The sequence below is a fragment of the Schistocerca cancellata genome, chromosome 1, assembly GCF_023864275.1.
Source record: "Schistocerca cancellata isolate TAMUIC-IGC-003103 chromosome 1, iqSchCanc2.1, whole genome shotgun sequence".
Classification (NCBI taxonomy): domain Eukaryota; kingdom Metazoa; phylum Arthropoda; class Insecta; order Orthoptera; family Acrididae; genus Schistocerca; species Schistocerca cancellata.
Genome location: NC_064626.1, coordinates 1,209,352,252 through 1,209,375,262, shown reverse-complemented (window position 1 = coordinate 1,209,375,262; position 23,011 = coordinate 1,209,352,252). Strand labels below are relative to the sequence as shown.

Sequence of the window (23,011 nt, the reverse complement as noted above, 5' to 3'; positions counted from 1 at the left end):
GGGGTCCTGTCCATGTAATCGGCTAAATGACTCAGTGTCACGCAGACGTTGGTACACTGCAGCAAAGATCATATGATGCGGGATACGGCGATTGGGATATTGTTGTTGATAAAACCCTGTGCAGCTCGTCCGTTGTGGTGCGCTACGTAGTACGCACCAGCCATACAGTGTACTTACTCCAGGTGTATCGCTCCATTAGTAAAGAGAGACAATGCACCACTACACTGGTGGACAGCAGTTGTCTACAATTGAAGACCGTACTACGCCCTCTAACAGCTGAAGATCGTAATACTGCCTCTAACAGTTGAAGAGCGTGTAACCTCCCAAGAAAAATGTAAATGAAAATATTTTAAATTTCAATGGACATAGAGCCAAGTGTAACCTCCCTGTAATTATTTTTAAATGATATGAATTGAATAAAAAAATGCAAATAATCCCATATGTTAGCTTCCCACAGTAATAAAAGTCAATGATAATAAAAATGTGCAAAAGTGTTAAGTCCCCACAAAATTAACGTTATGCTAAACCTGATAAATCTTATAAGGCCAGCTGCGCTAACCTTAGGCCCTGTGCAATAACCAGCGTGATAAATTGATTCTTGGAGGAAAAGCAAAGGAAATTTTCTTTCAATAAAATGTTTGTTTTGTTAAAATGCTTGGTTTGAAAACAAAATTATTATTGGGGCGATTCTTGAACAAATTAATTACACTTAAGATCCATTACATTATCAGATGAGCGCAATGCTGCTTCATTACCTTATTTAACAATATACCTCGTCCTGAATCCCGACCAGAGCCATGTCGACGCCCGCCGACTCCTCACACACAACAGCTAAGTCGCAACTGCAACTACTGACTCCGTACATGCAACTCAACTCTCGCGCGGTCAAGCGCAGACTAGCAACGATAAGTAACTCTCTGGTCAGAGATTCTCTCATGGCTCGCCATCGCTGGTAATGAATACCCTGCATACATACGTGTTTCAAGCGTGATACAGCCTCCACCGGTTTAAATAATCCTCATGGGAAAAAATGACACTAGGGAAAAATATTTGTTTTGATGTCTGCTACAACCTCCCGGAGTTTGTCGGTTTAAATACTTTTCACCCTGTAGATGTAGATATCATTGAAGATTGAGGTGCAGATGAAGGTGTAGAACGGCAAAGCCCCACTGTGCAACGGCCTCCCCACTCTCTCGCGCCCGGCGTATTTTCCGCTGGTGGACTCGCCGACACGGACGTATTTCGTGCAGCTGGCGTCAGCGGCCGAGCCTCGGACGGCGGCACGTTTGCCGGCTTTTATGGCGCTGTTCATCGTTCGCCGTTGTTTATAGTTCTCGCCGCTCGATGCCGCTAGCTGCTCCGCCCTTCCGGCATGGAAGACCTCGGCCTCGTGTGCAGTGGACGGACCGCGCGTGTTGCTACCCTCTCCACGCACCGTTAGCCACGTCCAGGCTGCACCGCCAGCAGTTACAACTAGTTGCGCAAACTTAATTACAGTCGTAACACACCGGAGTCCTTAATCCTCGTACTACGGAGCGTCCGTAATTACTCCCGCCGTACACCGCCGCTATCTGCTGCTGCGAAGAGCGCAAGAAGCTGTTTGGTTTTGCTCCAGTAAAAGCATTCGGGATTGCTCGATTTTAAGCGTACCGTAATAGAAACAAGGTATATTCTTTATGTCGTTCAAAGAGCAGTTTATGTCAGGAGAGAAAGAGTGTCTTACGTGGCTATAATAACTGTTAACCTAAATTGCACTTCTTTTCTTGCGAATGTAGTGCTCTGGGTGTTGTGTGATGTCCTTAGGTTAGTTGGGTTTAAGGGGCTCCGGAACGCCCTATACTTGCAATGTTAAAATAACGCTTATAAATTACATCTTTCCTCACAAAGTATTTGAGGTAGGAAGTTGAACTTTTTATAGATTATTTATTCGAATATGGGTTACAACTTAACAGAGGGATTTTACAAAATTTTAGTTCGGTTATTAAAGATGATTTTTTTTAATTGTAATGAAAATTCACAACATTTTTTTGCAATTTTTTATTTATATATTCAAAAATATACAGTTTTTTGGAAAAAGGCTGTGTTAAATTATGCAGAAGGTACTGTGTAACATTTACTGAAAGTTTGAAACAAATATGTTTGGAAGATCCTTAGAAAACATGTAATTAGTATGAGAAAATAAAAGTTTTGGGAATCGAGCGACAAAGATTGGATTAACTTTTTAGTGCATTCCAGGTCCATAGGATGGATTATCTTCATCCTCTGCAAACTCCTCCTCCAGCTTCCTCTTGTTCCTCCTCCTGTTTACTCTTGCTGTATTTCTAGACTCTTTACAGCCCTGTCTGCAGCCCGAAGGCGTTCCTTGTCTAAAGCAAGCATCGCTCGTACCATGTTAGAACCTATCTTCATTCCCATACTTCTAAATACCTTTCACCTTACAATGTTGCCATCATTGAAAGTCGCAACAGCATCATACACACCAAAGTGAAGTGTTTCTATTCCAACAAATACAGTCTTGGGGATTCTCGACCATATAACACTATTTACACTTTCATTGGGGTTTTGAGTTTTTCCGTGAATACACTTTTTCAACAGTTCAGGTGCTGCTAAGTCTCTGAAAATAGGTTTAGCCACAACACATACTTTATCTCACATCACTAAAATGTACCTGATGAACACGGACGTTAATAATAACACCATTTGACAGCAGTTTAACAGCGCCACAGTGGGTCACGCCCATGTAGAACACATTTCAAAAAAAATTTAAAAATAGTTGTAGTCTTTGGAATTGAATAAATTATATATCTATTAAAAGGTAATAGTCTGCAGATTCAGAAAACGCAAAAAAGTAAAAATTGAACTTTTCATGATTTTGAGCCTTTCCGGAGCCCCTTAAGTAGTTCTAAGTTCTAGGGGACTGATGACCATAGATGTTAAGCCCCATAGTGCTCAGAATCATTTGAATGTAGTGCTGCAATTGAGGATTACATAGCTATACTGCGCTACTACACACGGTGACTGAGCTACCCCTACCCGTGGGTTTTATGCAACCCGCAACACCTTCAAATACCACGCAAAAGATTTTCATATTCTCTCACTCTCTACGCGCAAACTATTAGTTCTACAGAAAAACGAACAGGACCTTTTTGCAGAAAAATTAATGTAGTTAAATTTTGTACTGGGATACATTTTCGCTAGAGGCCTTGGAATTATTCAGGATAAACGAACAAAAGTGACCTTCAAACGCATTTCTCTTGAATGGCACGAAAATAGTGGCATCTAGCGAAAAAGTTCCTATTCATTTTTTTCCGTAGGACTAACAGCTTGTACGCAGCGAGCGAGATAATACGGAAATTTTGCGCGTGATTTTCGAAGGCGGTGCAGGTTGCATAAAACCTATTGGTAGGGGCAGCTGAATCACCATGTACAGAGACAAAACGTAGCTCAATGTTCTTCAAAATCTCTAAAAATTCTTGACTGATTTCCTTCAAATTTTTAAACCACACTCTAGAAAACAAAAATGCCTCTCTGCAGGTCTTTTCGACACACGCGATCCTGCTGCACTACGTAATTGCGCCAATGGCGATTAATGGATTATTAATCAGTAGACACACATCATCTCTCTGCACTGCTGTATTACTGAAACTGTTTTTGATCGCCATAATCGCACTATCCCGCGAGAGGAGGTTTGAAAGTGACAACTCTGGCACAAGTGATCACTGCCTCATAGCGTCCCGGTTGTCAGATAAATTTTAGTATCCGAGAATTGGGCTCGAAATATAAAAGTCTCTTACCTTGTAACAATGTGCAATCGCTGTAAGCAACTCATGAGTTAAATGGTATGAAGGTCAGCAGTCCAAATACATGAGCTTCGCAGAAAACAAAAGTTTTTGTTTTCATTTTAATAAACCCCACCAGGTTCGACTTTTTTAACTTTTACTTCCTCCAACTATCAGTTCTCTGCTGAAACTGACATCGTACCATGTCACCAGGATGGACTAAATCATTGCACAGCAGGCTTCGAATGTCACAATTTCTGCTTGCTGTAACCACAACTACTGGAAGTCACACTTACCATAAAACTCGGAAACGCGATAATGCCCTTTCTCGACAAGCCATTAACATTTATTGCTACTTTTTTAAATGATAATCTTGTAACATGTTTTCAACAAACTATCTATTCTCTTCAACTGACCTTCCAAGCCCTTTGTTATCTGTCACATGATTACAATATTTCAGCAAACCTCCGAGATTTTCCAGAATGAAATTTTTGTCTCTGCAGTGGAGCGTGCGCTGGTGATAAACATCCGAGCTCTTGCCCGCGAAAGGCAAACGTTCCGAATTTCGATTTGGCACACAGTTTTAATCTGCTAGCAAATTTCTTTGCGTTTTTTCTCAAAATTTGTTTTTCGTCCCTTTTCCTGCTTGCTCAGTGTTGAGACTGAGTAATATCGAGGTTAGCCTACAAACCTCTCTCTTTCCGTAGTCCTTCCCTTTTATGTCCTTCATATCCTTATATTAAGGCCACGTTACTGTATAAGTTGTAGGAAACCAATCGCTCCCACTTTTGTAGGCTTGATACTTCGGAATTACGGTTTAGGGTAAGTCGTAGATGCGTCTCATTCTTCCTGTTTTAATGTACTAGGATGTTTGAGAACTGTGTACGTCAGATGCTGTCGGCGATGGGCGTTACAACGCTTGCAATGAACGTTTTGTTCGCCAAATCTTATTTTTCTGAACCAAATCCGCCCAGCTGCACGCCATTAGTCATTGTAGAGTGCAGTGTTGTCTGATATCGGCGATGCCGCATTTTTCGCGCATTCTGGATTGTTTGGTATGCAGTTCCTAACGCACTTCCTAATACGAGTATACTGCGCATGTCGTAAGCGCCTATATGAGAGCTGGCGCCCGATCTCGTGGTCGTGCGGTAGTGTTCTCGCTTCCCACGCCCGGGTTCCCGGGTGCGATTCCCGGCGGGGTCAGGGATTTTCTCTGCCTCGTGATGGCTGGGTGTTGTGTGCTGTCCTTAGGTTAGTTAGGTTTAAGTAGTTCTAAGTTCTAGGGGACTGATGACCGTAGCAGTTAAGTCCCATAGTGCTCAGAGCCATTTGAACCATTCTTTTGAGAGCTGGCATTTTAAAATTATAACTAGCATTTTACGTATTTAGCTTCGTTTTTGTTACACTATTAATGCAAGTTATATTCTGATATGCAGAATATTAATATCCCTATCACAACTTTTTTTAACACACAATTGTAAACTACGTGTGCAGAAAGCGACACCTAGCACCCAAGCCCCTTCAGCTGGTTGCGCTACAGCTGCAAGCACTGCTGACGGTGAACCTATTCTACGCGTTACTATTATTACTTTCTTTACAACTTTTGTTTACTATTTTAGGAAGGCAAGTATGTGGCCTTTCAGCTGGTTCTCAAGTAATGCATAGTAATACTACATTGTTTTACGAGGTGCATTCAAGTTCTAAGGCCTCCGATTTTTTGCTAATTAACTACTCACGCGAAATCGATGAAACCGCCGTTACTTCTCGACGTAATCGCCCTGCAGACGTACACATTTTTCACAACGCTGGCGTCATGATTCCATGGCAGCGGTGAAGGCTTCTTTAGGAGTCTGTCTTGACCACTGGAAAAGCGCTGAGGCAGTAGCAGCACGGCTGGTGAATGTGCGGCCACGGAGAGTGTCTTTCATTGTTGGAAAAAGCCAAAAGTCACTAGGAGCCAGGTCAGGTGAGTAGGGAGCATGAGGAATCACTTCAAAGTTGTTAGCACGAAGAAACTGTTGCGTAACGTTAGCTCGATGTGCGGGTGCGTTGTCGTGGTGAAACAGCACACGCGCAGCCTTTCCCGGACGTTTTGTTGCAGTGCAGGAAGGAATTTGTTCTTCAAAACATTTTCGTAGGATGCACCTGTTACCGTAGTGCCCCTTGGAACGCAGTGGGTAAGGATTACGCCCTCGCTGTCCCAGAACATGGACACCATCATTTTTTCAGCACTGGCGGTTACCCGAAATTTTTTTGGTGGCGGTGAATCTGTGTGCTTCCATTGAGCTGACTGGCGCTTTGTTTCTGGGTTGGCATCCACGTCTCATCCATGGTCACAACCGACGAAAAGAAAGTCCCGTTCATGCTGTCGTTGCGCGTCAACATTGCTCGGCAACATGCCACACGGGCAGCCATATGGTCGTCCGTCAGCATTCGTGGCACCCACCTGGATGACACTTTTCGCATTTTCAGGTCGTCATGCAGGATTGTGTGCACAGAACCCACAGAAATGCCAACTCTGGAGGCGATCTGTTCAACAGTCATTCGGCGCTCCCCCAAAACAATTCTCTCCACTTTCTCGATCATGTCGTCAGACCGGCTTGTGCGAGCCCGAGGTTGTTTCGGTTTGTTGTCACACGATGTTCTGTCTTCATTAAACTGTCGCACCCACGAACGCACTTTCGACACATCCATGACTCCATCACCACATGTCTCCTTCAACTGTCGATGAATTTCATTTGGTTTCACACCACGCAAATTCAGAAAACGAATGATTGCACGCTGTTCAAGTAAGGAAAACGTCACCATTTTAAGTATTTAAAACAGTTCTCATTCTCGCCGCTGGCGGTAAAATTCCATCTGCCGTACGGAGCTTCCTTCTCTGGGACGTATTGAAAATGAACGCGGCCTCATTTTAAAACAATGCGCATGTTTCTATCTCTTTCCAGTCCGGAGGAAAAAAATTGGAGGCCTTAGAACTTGAATGCACCTCGTACGACATCATGCCCTCACTGATAAGTTTGCACATTCTTTTCGTTTTCTTTTTCTAGGCGTCTTTGATGATGATGATGATGATGATGATATCATAGAACGAAGCCGGTCATAAAATAAAGGATAAAAGACTGATTTCAATTCAACAAATGGATAACATGTAACATATTAACCAAAGAAGCGTACAGTCCGAGTAACGGAGTCGTCTGCTTGTTGCAGAGGAATGGGTGACGAAGAAGAAGACGGAGCTGACGACGCGCCGCCAGATCGAGACGCGCGTCAAGCGGCAGGTGGTGCTGGAGGGCGGCAAGGTGCTGGAGGACTCGGGGCCCATCGTCACCACCTCCACCACCGAGGACACCGAGAAGCAGGAGCACCAGCAGACTGAGGTCAGTGCGCCGTCACTCCCCTCTTTTGGGGTTGAACCTGTCGTGAGCTCACCGTGACAATGAGTCTCCTACCGTGTCGAAGCTGATGGTAACCTCGTCTTCAGATGGTGTCGAACAGGTGAAGTGGAGCCCAAGGACACGAAAATTGTAGCCTTGTCTGGTGCTGTGCAGTGAAGCCCAAATACTTGGGGAGTGTAGTCTAGTGTTCAGAGCGTCCATTTTTCAGATTAGTGTGGCGATGTTTCTTATTCGGTATATTACCTCCACAGTTTTTGCTTCCTACACCTCCCCCAAATACTATGGACGTTAATCTCTGATTTAACATATGGCCTGTAATCCTGTTCCTTTATCTATCCAGTAATTTTTATATATCCTTTGACTAGGCGACTCTGCAGGAATCTCCTCATTTCTCGTCCAACCAATCTTCTGTAACATCAAATGTAAACGTTTCAATTCTCATCTTTTCCGGTTGTCTCACAGTCCATGATTGGCTTTTATGCAACGCTGAGCTTCAGAAGAACATTCTTATAAATTTCTTTCTCAGATTAATGTCTACAAGTAGACTGCTCTTTTTTCTGTGTCAGTCTACTTATTGCATCCTCTTTGATTCGTCTCCAACACGTTATTTTGCTTCAAAAGTAGCTATGTTCTTTCACTTCGTCTTCTAAGCGATCCTCAAATTTGATGTCAAGTTTATCAAATGGCTCTGAGCACTATGAAGCTCAACATCTGAGGTCATCTATCCCCTAGAACTCAGAACTACTTAAACCTAACTAACCCATGGACATCACACACATCCGTGCCCGAGGCAGGATTCGAACCTGCGACCGTAGCGGTCGGGCGGTTAATGAATGAAGCGCCTAGAACCGCTCGGCCACATCGGCCGCCTCAAGTTTATCGCTAACCTGATATCTGCTACTTTTGTCTTCCTTTGGTTTACACCCAGTCCATATTCTGTTCTCATTAGACTGCTCATTCCCTGCAACTTAACCTATAATCTTCCGCTCTTTAACTATTGATAGCAGCGTCTTTATGGATCTTTTCTTTCATTCCTACTTTTAATCATGCAACTGGACCTTTCTTTGATTTCTATCACTACTTATAGATGTACAAGAGTACACTAAGAGAGAAAGATTGCAGCACTGCCTTATGCCGTTGTAATTCAAGCACTTTTCTGTTGGTTTTCCATTCTTTTTGTACCCTCTTGGATCTTTTGCATATAACAGGTCTTTGTCTTTATCTACAGCTTATTTCTATATTTCTGAGGATTTCATGTATCTTGCAGCATTTTACATTTTCAGGCGATTTTCCCGAGCCGACAAATCATATGAAGGTAATATTAATCATTTTGTGCTTTCACAGCTGGTTAATGTAAATTTTAATAAAAATCACCACAGCCGTATTTCAGATACGTTTATTACGCCACAACCGGTTTCGTTCCAAATGAACACCTTGAGATGTCAAAAGAAGTTCACCATCAGTCCCCGTAAATAGTTCTCATAAACTGTCAGCCATAATTGCGCGTAGCGTCATAATTGCCTTTCTGGTTCCCTGAAGGAGGTGCTAAAGTGCAGAACACATTCACTGAGTGTAGTCTGGAACCCTAGGCCCATGTGTTGCTGGTAGAAAGTGATGATTGTCTCTGGTCGAATCGAATGTGATGCTTTAAAGGAAAAGCCAGATGTTAGTGCTGCATCAACATTTACATGTTAGCCAGTAGGGGTAACGCTCTGATGTAGAAGAAATTTACGAACGACTGAGCCAGAAAGAACGTAGTCACTAACCAGAACCGTCTTCACGTGTTCCGATTCATATATAAAATTATTTCGAGACGAGCCAAGAATTGCTGCGGGACTTCAGTGATGATCCTCCCAAAATCGTTCCAAAATTAACATTGCGGAGGGAACTGCAACACGTATGTCTTTGAAAAGAAGTAAACACCGAAACGTTGACGATTACGTGCATCGACTTCGTCAGGAGTACCTGATCTTAGTGACTGCTTCTAGTGGTAATGAACATTTTGATTCGTTACCACAGAACAGGACGTTTACCCCTGAAACAGTATAGTTATTTTTAAAGCAGGCAATATAGATACAGCAGGAACCAGTGAAATGAAACAGAAAGAAGGTAAGCATTTCCGATCAAACAGATACGGGGTAGTGTCGGCAACTGTATAAAATGGTATGATGAGAACAGGATTCGTTATGAATAGGAAAAGAGAGAATAAGGCGACCATGCCCTCTGAGGTCTTCGGCGGACCTCATATTTCTATTAATGCACAGATAACTTAAATCTATATCCATTCTTCTTAATAATATCAGTCACAAACTCGTCACATTTTAACCATTGAGCATTATGCATCCATTGTAACTTCTTCGTTGCAGATAGGTTTACACAAACAGCTCGTGGTACTGCGGTTAACGTTGATGTACCAAGATGCTTCATTCTGAACACGTAGATGCCACTTATGAAAAAGTAAGAATGTGTAGTATATTTTCTTCACATTTTATATTGGGAGGGGGGGGGGGGGGTTACGTATAGTTAGGATGGCAACGTCTGAGGAGGTAAGAGTTCATTTTTGTTTGGCAGGGACACAAGTGGCGGTGTCCCGTATGGATGGCTATGGTTTTGTTTTATTTCTTTTTGTTAGATTCCCCACAAAATACTACATAAAACAGCACACCGTCAAATCAAAAAAAAAAAAAAAATCATGGGTTCCCGGGATTAGTTCGCACCCGAGTCTTTTATTTTATTTTCCTCGCTTTCCTCGCGTCTGGATGTATACGTTGTCCTCGTCGTCATTTTATCATCATCGACGTACAAGTCACCGAAATGGCGTCATATAAAAAGACTTGCACCAAGCTCCCGAGCCGGCCGGTGTGGCCGTGCGGTTCTAGGCGCTTCAGTCTGGAACCGCGTGACCGCTCCGGTCGCAGGTTCGAATCCTGCCTCGGGCATGGATGTGTGTGATGTCCTTAGGTTAGTTAGGTTTAAGTAGTTCTAAGTTCTAGGGGACTGATGACCACAGATGTTAAGTCCCATAGTGCTCAAAGCCATTTGAACCATTTGAACCAAGCTCCCGAACATCCCAACCTAGGGTTGGTTGGTTGGTTGGTTTGGGGAAGGAGACCAGACAGCGTGGTCATCGGTCTCATCGGATTAGGGAAGGATTGAGAAGGAAGTCGGCCGTGCCCTTTCAGAGGAACCATCATGGCATTTGCCTGGAGTGATTTTAGGGAAATCACGGAAAACCTAAATCAGGATGGCCGGACGCGGGATTGAACCGTCGTCCTCCCGAATGCGACCCAACCTAGGGTCTCCCAGCGAACAACACCATACGCACGTTTAATTTTACTAATACGGGACTGCAGCCGTGGGTACCAGCTAGAATGAAATGCTTATACAATCCTCAACGTGTTTAATCCGTGCCAATCCAAACTTCCATTATAATATTATAAAAGCGAAAGAAATTACGCCTGTTTCGTTTTCACAACTAAACGGCTTAACCGATGTCCATGAAATTTGGCGTGAGACAGCTTGAACCTTGATGAAGAAAACAGGCTGCTTTACAAGGTCTGAATTGAAGAATATTACGAGAATTAAGTAAAAATATTTGCTCGTTGAGAAAGTCATTTACTCTTCTACTTTTGAGCCCTTCATATTTGTGGCAATGCTTTCATTGGTTGACAAGTTCTACGTAATGTGATTCAGCGTAATCGATACAATACTTATTCAGTCATCAACATGTTTAAGCCACACTTTCTTTGTAATATGAGTAATATTATTACGAAAGTCACTCACGTCTTCAAGACTCTACCGCTAAACCGATTCCGATAGTATTTCATATGGAGATACTCTGAGGAAAAGCATAATCCACTCGAGCAAGATGTATCTTTTGGAGTGTTATTCACATTTTTAAATATGGTATACGTGACTGGCATACAGACAGCTTTGGCGCGATGGTCGGCTGCTCTTTGCGTCTATGGATTATTCCATGACCGTCCAAATCCAGCGTTACTGTGCGCGTGGTTTATGATCTCGAGCTCACCTTGACATGTGGAACGTGGGACGCTTCTGGCGACGACGCATTTGATTATGATCCATTTATCGACTATTTTACAAATTTGTCATCATAGTGGGCACCACAACACATTAAAATGGAAGGGAGAAAAGCTTGGTATGTGTTGGCTCAAATGACTCTGAGAACTATGGGACTTAACATCTCAGATCATCAGTCCCCTAGAAATTAGAACTACTTAAACCTAACTAACCTAAGGACACCACACGCACCCATGCCCGAGGCAGGATTCGAACCTGCGACCGTAGCAGCAGCGCGGCTCCGGACTGAAGCGACTAGAACCGCTCGGCCACACCGCCCGTCTGGTATGTGTTGCTCCGGTGGCAAAATCTTACATACAGAACTAGGTGCTAGTAGTTCTGCACGAATGTAATGAATCGATGCCTTTTTTAAATATAATTAGGAAATATGGTGCAGATTTTACATAAAGCAAACTAATACTGAAGAGCCAAAGAAACTGGCACACCCGCCTAATATCGTGTAGGGCGCCTGCAACACCGCGTGGCATGGACTCGACTAATGTCTGAAGTAGTGCTATGGAGGAATTGACACCATGAATCCTGCGGGGCTGTCTATAAACCCGTGAAAGTACGAGCGTGTGGAAATCTCTTCCGAGCAGCACGTCGCAAAGCATCCCAGAAATGCTCAATAATGTTCATGTCTGGGGAGTTTCGTGGTTAGCAGAAGTTGTAACCTCCCCCTCACTTATCGACCTTAATGACAGTGAAAAATTAAACCGCGTGTACCTAATGGAAATTTGGGAAAAGCAATCGTCACCGAGGTTAATTTGTCGGTAAAGATGGAGGAAAGGGTTACATCTAAATGAAAGGAAAAATGCTAATGAAACTGGTGGAAATTAATTTTGAAAAAGGGGTAAAGTTAATAAAGAAAGTAAATATGCGGCCGTTATGTTAACAATCAACTAGCGGTAATTAGATATTTGAGATTTGGGGGAAATTACGGTCGCCAGTCCTAAGGACAATTACTATAGTAACTGAAAAAGAAAGGTTATTACACATATAATTAGCACTAGAAGCGTGGCAACTGAAGGTTGACAACTGTAGTGTGAAAACTGAAAGTTTGTCAGAAGTAATAAATTTCGCTACACTCTGACTTCATTTAGCAAAAGAATTAATAAAACCGGAAAATCGAAAGTTAATTTAGTGACTGAAGTTAATAGTGAGCTTTCTTTCTGAAGCACATCGAAATTCAGTAAAACACTGTTAGTCTTGGACTACCTCAACAATCATTTCAAAAGCTACTTGAATCTACGCAATTTAGAAATAAGAGATTTAACTTTGAACTTGAATTAAATGATTCTGAACAATTAACAATAGTAAAATTTAGTACGTACCAAGCTGAGCTGCAGTCACAGGTAAGCTAAAATACGGTAACAAAACTCGCACTCTTAATTCGTACTTGTGTAATCTAAATATTGTAGCCAGCTATGAATACTTCAACTGAACTTTGAAATTAAAGCAGTGAAATGCTATAATATTACTTTAATGCTGGCGTTTGAATTTCAACGACACTCGGGTTCATTCCGGAAAAGGAAGGGACCCTGGTTGGTATTGCAATTGGGACAATGAGCAACAAAGGTTCATGCTAAGTAGCTGTAATTTTGTGATGCAACAATTTTAAAAGTTGGAAAAGCTGTGGTCTGCCATAGAGTTCTAAAACTTTACGTGCTTCCTGTCTTCCTTGTTGGTTGATTGAAGGTTTGAAGCCGTCGATCGAGGAGGTGGCGACAGTCACTCATTGTCGGCCGTCGCTGTTGCAGAAGCTGGATGTTGGCGCGCCTTCTTCTCGACACGGTCACCAGACGAAACGGGCTCTTGATGTGCGCCAGCTAATGCTTCCCGTCCGCGACACCATGTCAGAAACTATCATCGCAAGTCGAGCGCAATTACATGCTGCCAAACCCCGAAAGCGCGACAACTCGCGGGAGCTTCACACAACACACCTGCTCCACTCGCTACTCCAGCCAGACTCTCTCTCTGCCCGCGCTCCATGCGCCAGAGTTAACACTACCAAAGATCCTAAAGACTTAGGTTCTCCACACGACCTATCGATGTATTCGTTCGATAGCATAGTTTTCCCTAGGCCAGACCCAGCGTATAAATACAAATAATATTCACAAAACAAACAAACATAAATGCATAAATATATATATATATATATACAAACAGTAAAACAATTACAATATATAAAGAGACAGAAATGTCATATCTTGAGGTAACAAAGCAAGGAAAATAATTATAGTACAATAGATGGAAATAGGAGGATATACATTTCTGGCGTTACAAAGTGTTCAAACTCAGAAGAGTGTTCAGGGAACCACTCTGTAGCAATTCTGAACGTGTGGGGTGTCGTATTATCCTGCAGGAATTGCCCAAGTCAGTCGGAAGGCACAACGGACATGAATGGATGCAGATGATCAGGCAGGATGCTTACGTATGTGTCACCTGTCAGAGTCGTATCTATACATATCAGGGTCCCATATCACTCCAACTGCACACGCCCCCCCCCCCACCTTGACAGAGCCTCCACCAGCTTGAACAGTCCCTTGCTGACATGCAGGGTCCATTGATTCATGAGGCTGTCTCCATACCCGATGTACTCGATACAATTTGAAACGAGATTCGTTCGATAAGACATCATGTTTCCAGTCATCAACAGTACAAAGCCGGTGTTGACGGGCCTAAGCGAGACGTAAAGCTTTGCATCGTGCAGTCATCAAGGGTTCACGAGTGGGCCTTCGGCTCCGAAAGCCCATTTCGATGATGTTTCGTTGAATTGTTCGCACGCTGACCCTTTTTGATGGCCCAGAATTGAAATATGCAGCAATGTGCACAAGGGTTGCGCTTCGGTTACGTTGAACGATTCTCTTCAGTCGCCGCTGGTCCTGTTCGCGTAGGATCTTTTCCGGCCGCAGCGATGTCGGGGATTTGATGTTTTACCGGATTCCTGATCTTCACGGCGCACTCGTGAAATGGTCGTACACGAAAATCCCCTCTTCATCGCTACCTCCGAGATGCTGTGTCCCATCGCTCGTGCGCCGACTGTAACATCACGTTAAAACTGACTTAAATCTTGATAACCTGCCACTGTAGCAGCAGTAACCGATGTAACAACTGCGCCAGACACTTTTTGTCTTATACAGGCGATGCCGTCCCTAACGCCGTATTCTGTCTGTCTGCATATCTCTGGATTTGAATACACAAGCCCATACCAGTTTGTTTGGCACTTCAGTGTAGAAACGCATCCATTAAATGTCCACATACCTACAATGCATACATTTTCACACATACGTTTCTACATAACTACACTCCTGGAAATGGAAAAAAGAACACATTGACACCGGTGTGTCAGACCCACCATACTTGCTCCGGACACTGCGAGAGGGCTGTACAAGCAATGATCACACGCACGGCACAGCGGACACACCAGGAACCGCGGTGTTGGCCGTCGAATGGCGCTAGCTGCGCAGCATTTGTGCACCGCCGCCGTCAGTGTCAGCCAGTTTGCCGTGGCATACGGAGCTCCATCGCAGTCTTTAACACTGGCAGCATGCCGCGACAGCGTGGACGTGAACCGTATGTGCAGTTGACGGACTTTGAGCGAGGGCGTATAGTGGGCATGCGGGAGGCCGGGTGGACGTACCGCCGAATTGCTTAACACGTGGGGCGTGAGGTCTCCACAGTACATCGATGTTGTCGCCAGTGGTCGGCGGAAGGTGCACGTGCCCGTCGACCTGGGACCGGACCGCAGCGACGCACGGATGCACGCCAAGACCGTAGGATCCTACGCAGTGCCGTAGGGGACCGCACCGCCACTTCCCAGCAAATTAGGGACACTGTTGCTCCTGGGGTATCGGCGAGGACCATTCGCAACCGTCTCCATGAAGCTGGGCTACGGTCCCGCACACCGTTAGGCCGTCTTCCGCTCACGCCCCAACATCGTGCAGCCCGCCTCCAGTGGTGTCGCGACAGGCGTGAATGGAGGGACGAATGGAGACGTGACGTCTTCAGCGATGAGAGTCGCTTCTGCCTTGGTGCCAATGATGGCCGTATGCGTGTTTGGCGCCGTGCAGGTGAGCGCCACAATCAGGACTGCATACGACCGAGGCACACAGGGCCAACACCCGGCATCATGGTGTGGGGAGCGATCTCCTACACTGGCCGTACACCACTGGTGATCGTCGAGGGGACACTGAATAGTGCACGGTACATCCAAACCGTCATCGAACCCATCGTTCTACCATTCCTCGACCGGGAAGGGAACTTGCTGTTCCAACAGGACAATGCACGTCCGCATGTATCCCGTGCCACCCAACGTGCTCTAGAAGGTGTAAGTCAACTACCCTGGCCAGCAAGATCTCCGGATCTGTCGCCCATTGAGCATGTTTGGGACTGGATGAAGCGTCGTCTCACGCGGTCTGCACGTCCAGCACGAACGCTGGTCCAACTGAGGCGCCAGGTGGAAATGGCATGGCAAGCCGTTCCACAGGACTACATCCAGCATCTCTACGATCGTCTCCATGGGAGAATAGCAGCCTGCATTGCTGCGAAAGGTGGATATACACTGTACTAGTGCCGACATTGTGTATGCTCTGTTGCCTGTGTCTATGTGCCTGTGGTTCTGTCAGTGTGATCATGTGATGTATCTGACCCCAGGAATGTGTCAATAAAGTTTCCCCTTCCTGGGACAATGAATTCATGGTGTTCTTATTTCAATTTCCAGGAGTGTATATACACAGACATCTCGTAAAATTACTAGCTTTCTTACTCACCTTCACTTATCATAAAAAAAACTACTGCCATGCGAGCCAAGTAACACAATAAAATACATACTTTATATGTTCAAGAATATCCAAATTCAGCTCTGAACTCAGGGCAATGTTGATGTAGCTCTTTGGTTACGAAAGTATAGTAAAGAGATGGAAGGAAGACAGTGTTTAACGTCCCGTCGACAAAGAGGTCATTAGAGACGGTGGACGTGCTCGGATTGTTTCAGGCATGGTAAAGGAAATCGACCGCGCCCTTTAAAAGGAACCTTCCCGGCACGTAAGGAAAATCGACTGTCCAGAAGAGTATTGCACTTCTGTGAGACGACGTGAAAGGCGCATGTTGTGTCGTTGTCAAGAGCGTGCGACCCAAGTAGACGCACCCGGTGAAAGCGACGCTAAGTTTAAGAGTCGGGAGGTAGCAGTGAAAGGAGAGACGGCGAACGACGTGGAAGTGCGTGCAAAACATTGATTAAATCAACATTTGGGGCAGAATGTCGTGGGAACAAGAAATGTGTGAGTATTACAAGTAAAATAATAAAACAAGTATAGAACTAGTGTCAAGGTATCGACAAAATCTCCAACATGGCGAATGAAGGTTGTGCAGTCGGCACTAGTTTTGTGTGGTAATAGCTGATACCGTAAAAGCAAAGTGAAGAATAATAATTAAATCAAAACGGCTAATTGTGGGTTTCATCTTTAATTTAATCATCTTCCTTCAAAACGTCACCATGAAAGGAGCGATGCACTCACCAGGGCCCGCCCCATGATGCAGGTAAAACAAAGTACATTACTTACAATCTCCGGAAACCGTCTCTTCAATCGTAGAAAACGACACGCCTTTTAACACAGACTATGACACACAATACTCAAGAATAAATATTGCATGTAGCAGATTCTTTCACTAGTATTTCCAATTGCAGTCAGTTTAGAAAGTGCAAAATTATAGCCGTTGGGCAAATGAAAAATCAAGAAATTTGACTTTTATAAGGCATAAAAATTAACAGACGGTTCTTATATCACAGAGTCAACGTTCAAAATTGGTACAGTTGATTAACTACACGTAAATTGCAGTAATTATTTGAGCCGGCCGAAGTGGCCATGCGGTTAAAGGCGCTGCAGCCTAGAACCGCAAGACCGCTACGGTCGCAGGTTCGAATCCTGCCTCGGGCATGGATGTTTGTGATGTCCTTAGGTTAGTTAGGTTTAACTAGTTCTAAGTTCTAGGGGACTAATGACCTCAGCAGTTGAGTCCCATAGTGCTCAGAGCCATTTGAACAAGTAATTATTTGACATCGCAGAACTGCAGTCATTATACAGTGCGTTTGATTGAGAGACACCGTGGGTAAAAAAAATTCTAGGTGAAAAGTTAATATTAGTAAAAGAGACTGTGGTACAGCTGGTCACCTCCTAACCACCCCTCCTCCACTGGTGGGGTCAGCATTGTATTATCAAATGGGAGCCCCTCATTTTCATTGCATATTCGGATTCTACACCAAAAACTACGTATAGTTTACTCAAACCATGTTTTCCATTCGTGGCAGATGGCGCTGGGATCGACAAACGCCAAGTGTGCCTGTTTTTGTAATTAACAACGGATGCATTTAATTCTACATTTCACTTTAGCACGTAAATCTAAGTCTGGGTGTTCTATCGGTTAATATTTATGTTAGAAATTTATTTTAGTGTTGTAAATTTGATTTACAGTACAATATGGTTAGCCGTTTCAATGCCTGGTTATAAACTACGTTCAGCGTGATCTAGCAACAATGACGTGGACGTAATAGCTTACTGTTCCCATCGGATTGCTTGATTGCGGTGCGTTCACTTGCCTCCTACCATTGGGGTGCTTGATTGCCTTGAGTCCCCTTGACTGTCACCATAATTTAAGTTTACAGTAAATGCTGAAACACAAAAGGTTTACATTTACCTCTTAATTGAAATGCACAGTGAAGCGCCAAATAAACAGGTATAGGCATGGGTATTCAAATACAGAGATATGTAAACAGGCAGAATACGGCGCTGCTGCCGGCAACGCCTATATAAGACAACAATTGTCTGGTGCAGTTGTTAGATCGATTACTGCTGCTACAATGGCAGTTTAGCAGGATTTAAGTGAGTTTGAACGTAGCATTATAGCCGGCGCACGAACGATGGGATGATGATGATGATGTTTGGTTTGTTTGGGGCGCTCAACTGCGTGGTTATCAGCGCCCGTACAATTACCCAATCTTTGCTCAGTCCAATTTCGCCACTTTCCGGGATGATGATGAAATGATGAGGACAACACAAACACCCAGTCATCTCGAGGCAGGTGAAAATCCCTGACCCCGCCGGGAATCGAACCCGGGACCCCGTGCTCGGGAAGCGAGAACGCTACCGTGAGACCACGAGCGGCGGACGAACGATGGGACACAGCATCTCCTAGGTAGAAATGAAGTGAGGATTTTCCCGTGCGACAATTCCACGAGTGTACCGCGAATTTCAGAAATCCGGTAAAACTTGAAATCTCCGAAATCGCTGCGACGGGAGAGCGTTCCTACAAGTACGGGATCAACGAAGACTGAAGAGAATCGTTCAACGTGACAGAAGTGCAATCCTTGCGCAGATTGCTGCAGATTTCAGTATTGAGCCATCAACAAGTGTCTGCCTGCGATCCATTCAACGAAATATCATCGATATGGGGTTTCGGAGCCGAAGGCCCACTCGTCTACCCTTTATGACTGCACGACACAAAGCTTTACGCCTCGCCTGGGCTTGTCAGCACCGACATCGGACTGTTGATGACTCGAAACATGTTGTGTGGTCGGACGAGTCTCGTTTCAAATTCTATCGAGCCGACGGACATGTAAGGTTATGGATGCAATGTCGTGGATCCATGGACCCTGCATGTCAGCAGGGGATTATTCAAGCCGGTGGAGGCTCTGTAATGGTGTGGGGCGTGTGTAGGTGGAGTGCTATGGGACCGCTGATACGTCTAGACACGACTCTCACAGGTGACACGTACGTAAGCATCCTGGCTGATCACACGCATCCATTCATGTCCATTCCGATGGACTTGGGCAATTCCATCAGGATAATGCGGCACCCCACACGTCCAGAATTGCTAGAGAATGTCTCCCTGAACACTCTTGTGGTTTTACAGGGTGTTTCAAAAATGACCGGTATATTTGAAACGGCAATAAAAACTAAACGAGCAGCGATAGAAATACACCGTTTGTTGCAATATGCTCGGGACAACAGTACATTTTCAGGCGGACAAACTTTCGAAATTACAGTAGTTACAATTTTCAACAACAGATGGCGCTGCAAGTGATGTGAAAGATATAGAAGACAACGCAGTCTGTGGGTGCGCCATTCTGTACGTCGTCTTTCTGCTGTAAGCGTGTGCTGTTCACAACGTGCAAGTGTGCTGTAGACAACATGATTTATTCCTTAGAACAGAGGATTTTTCTGGTGTTGGAATTCCACCGCCTAGAACACAGTGTTCTTGCAACAAGACGAAGTTTTCAACGGAGGTTTAATGTAACCAAAGGACCGAAAAGCGATACAATAAAGGATCTGTTTGAAAAATTTCAACGGACTGGGAACGTGACGGATGAACGTGCTGGAAAGGTAGGGCGACCACATACGGCAACCACAGAGGGCAACGCGCAGCTAGTGCAGCAGGTGATCCGACAGCGGCCTCGGGTTTCCGTTCGCCGTGTTGCAGCTGCGGTCGAAATGGCGCCAACGTCCACGTATCGTCTCACGCGCCAGAGTTTACACCTCTATCCATACAAAATTCAAACGGGGCAACCCCTCAGCGCCGCTACCATTGCTGCACGAGAGACATTCGCTAACGATATAGTGCACAGGATTGATGACGGCGATATGCATGTGGGCAGCATTTGGTTTACTGACGAAGCTTATTTTTACCTGGACGGCTTCGTCAATAAACAGAACTGGCGCATATGGGGAACCGAAGAGCCCCATGTTGCAGTCCCATCGTCCCTGCGTCCTCAAAAAGTACTGGTCTGGGCCGCCATTTCTTCCAAAGGAATCATTGGCCCATTTTTCAGATCCATTTTTCAGATCCATTTTTCAGCATCTCGCTATCTGGACATTCTTCGTGAATTTGTGGCGGTACAAACGGCCTTAGACGACACTGCGAACACCTCGTGGTTTATGCAAGATGGTGCCCGGCCACATCGCAAGGCCGACGTCTTTAATTTCCTGAATGAATATTTCGATGATCGTGTGATTGCTTTGGGCTATCCGAAACATACAGGAGGCGGCGTGGATTGGCCTCCCTATTCGCCAGACATGAACCCCTGTGACTTCTTTCTGTGGGGACACTTGAAAGACCAGGTGTACCGCCAGAATCCAGAAACAATTGAACAGCTGAAGCAGTACATCTCATCTGCATGTGAAGCCACTCCGCCAGACATGTTGTCAAAGGTTTCGGGTAATTTCATTCAGATACTACGCCATATTATTGCTACGCATGGTGGATATGTGGAAAATATCGTACTATAGAGTTTCCCAGACCGCAGCACCATCTGTTGTTGAAAATTGTAACTACTGTAATTTCGAAAGTTTGTCTTCCTGAAAATGTACTGTTGTCCCAAGCATATTGCAACAAACGGTGTATTTCTATCGCTGCTAGTTTAGTTTTTATTGCCGTTTCAAATATACCGGTCATTTTTGAAACACCCTGTAAACACTTCCGCTGGCCGCCAGACTCCCCAGACATGAACATTATTGAGCACATCAGGGATACCTTGCAACGTGTTGTTCAGAAGAGATTTCCGCCCCGTCGTACTTTTACGGATTTATGGGCAGCCCTGCAGGATACATGGTGTCAATTCCCTACAGCACTGCTTCAGACATTAGTCGAGTCCATACCAAATGGTGTTGCTGCACTTCTGCATGTTCACGGGGGCCCTACACGACATTAGGCTTACAGTGTACAATCAAATGGCTCCGTTCTTAATTGCAAAACAGGCACACTTGATATTTTTCGATTACAGTGGCATCTACCACGAATAGAAAACAATGACGTGCTTAAACCGTACGTATTTTTTGGCGTAGAATTCGAATAAGCAGTAAAAGTTTTTTTTTGTATACATTTTTGGAAAGCTGTGATCAATTAATTGTTATATTTTGACTAAAGTTCAGTCTTGATCACTCATGTATGTTTTAATGATATAGGTTAAACATACATGAGTGATCAAGACTGAACTTTAGTCAAAATATAAGCAGTAAAAGGATGCAGGGGGGGGGGGGGGGGGGCAGGTTTCCATTTGAAAATATGAAGTTGACCCCGCCCATGCAGGAGATACGGATAGTGGGTGGACAGTTGTAGTACAGACAGATGTCCCGTTTTCAGATATTAACTTTTTGCCTAGAACTGTTTTTTTCCGTACGACAGGTCGTTTTCGAAATATTTAGTAGTCTCAGGTTAAAACAAATACCGTGCACAACAGCAACTGCTATTAAGGGTTACTGATGGTCATGGTTCAATCAGCCATCCGCATGTTAACTGGCTGTTTCGGCGCTTTGATACACGATCATCAGGCTGCCTTTGAGGTGGCTTTCAGTGTACAGACGTAGTGTAAGTAGGCTGTTTATATTTTCTTATTGGCAACTATGTAAGTAGGCTGTTTATATTTTCTTATTGGCAACGTTACGTAGCGCTCTGTATGAAAATCACTGGCTGTGCTGTGTGCAGCCTGTGGCTAGTTTGCATTGTTGTCTGCCATTGTAGTGTTGGGCAGCGGCAGCTGGATGTGAACAGCGCGTAGCGTTGCGCAGTTGGAGGTGAGCCGCCAGCAGTGGTGGATGTGTGGAAGGAAATGGCGGAGTTTTGAAATTACATATACTATGACTTTTGATGATATTAAGGTAAATACAGTGTTTGTTCTCTATTAAAATCTTTCATTTGCTAACTATCCCTATCAGTAGTTAGTGACTTCCGTAGTTTGAATCTTTTATTTAGCTCGCAGTAGTGGCGCTCGCTGTATTGCAATAGTTCGAGTAATGAAGATTTTTGTGAGGTAGGTTATTTGTGAAAGGTATAGTTTAATGTTACTCAGGGCCATTCTTTTGCAGGGATCTTTGATAGATTGCGTTGCGCTAAATAATATTGTGTGTCAGGTTAAGCACAGTCGTGTATAAATTGTTCTAAGGGGACGTTTCAATTGTCGACCCTTAGCCTAGGATACCTCACTGGAATCTTCTGATTTTTTCTTGTAGTTTGTGTATTTAGTGTAGCTTTTGTTTATTGCTAGCGCGTAATTATAGAGAGAATTTCCTTGGTAGTTGTGGTTTTTCATTGTTGCACAGTAAAACAGTTGTGGCATGCATGTAGAACGCGCTGTTCACATCCAGCTGCCGCTGCCCAACACTACAATGGCAGACAACAATGCAAACTAGCCACAGACTGCACACAGCACAGCCAGTGATTTTCATATAGAGCGCTACGTAACGTTGCCAATAAGAAAGCATAAACATCCTACTTACAGTAGAACGGAACCGGGGTGCCTACGGCATGCACGCCAGAGAAGAAACGCGACGGTGTCGAGTCGGAATGGTGATGACAGTAACGGCGGGATTTCGCAGCCGCCCCCGCTCGTGCTGCCGGCGGCGACTGGCCGCCGGAGACGAGGGCGGGTCGACGGCCGGCTGCTACAAAGGACGGCGGCCGCTTTGTGGCGCGCAGTGAGCCGACTCGGGGGCTCCGCAGACGCCGGCTGACGGCCGGGCCGCCGGGATCGCAGCTCCGCTCCACGCACCGGGCAGAGGCGCGGGAGCACCTCACCTGCCACCCGACACGCCTTAACATCTGCTTTGTCGCTGCCCCAGATTAAGGGGCTCCGGAAAGGCTCAAAATCATGAAAAGTTCAATTTTTACTTTTTTGCGTTTTCTGAATCTGCAGACTATTACCTTTTAATAGATATATAATTTATTCAATTCCGAAGACTACAACTATTTTTAAATTTTTTT

General features: G+C 44.7%; 1 protein-coding gene across 2 annotated transcripts in view; it reads left to right on the top strand.

The window, feature by feature from the left end:
• Positions 1-23,011, top strand: part of LOC126094646 (uncharacterized) — a 1,573,713-nt gene that overhangs the window by 827,450 nt on the left and 723,252 nt on the right. For both annotated transcript variants that reach the window (XM_049909153.1, XM_049909145.1), the window contains one exon: positions 6,990-7,159. In XM_049909153.1, coding sequence (XP_049765110.1) covers positions 6,990-7,159 — 170 coding nt within the window. The remainder of the gene's footprint in view (positions 1-6,989; positions 7,160-23,011) is intronic.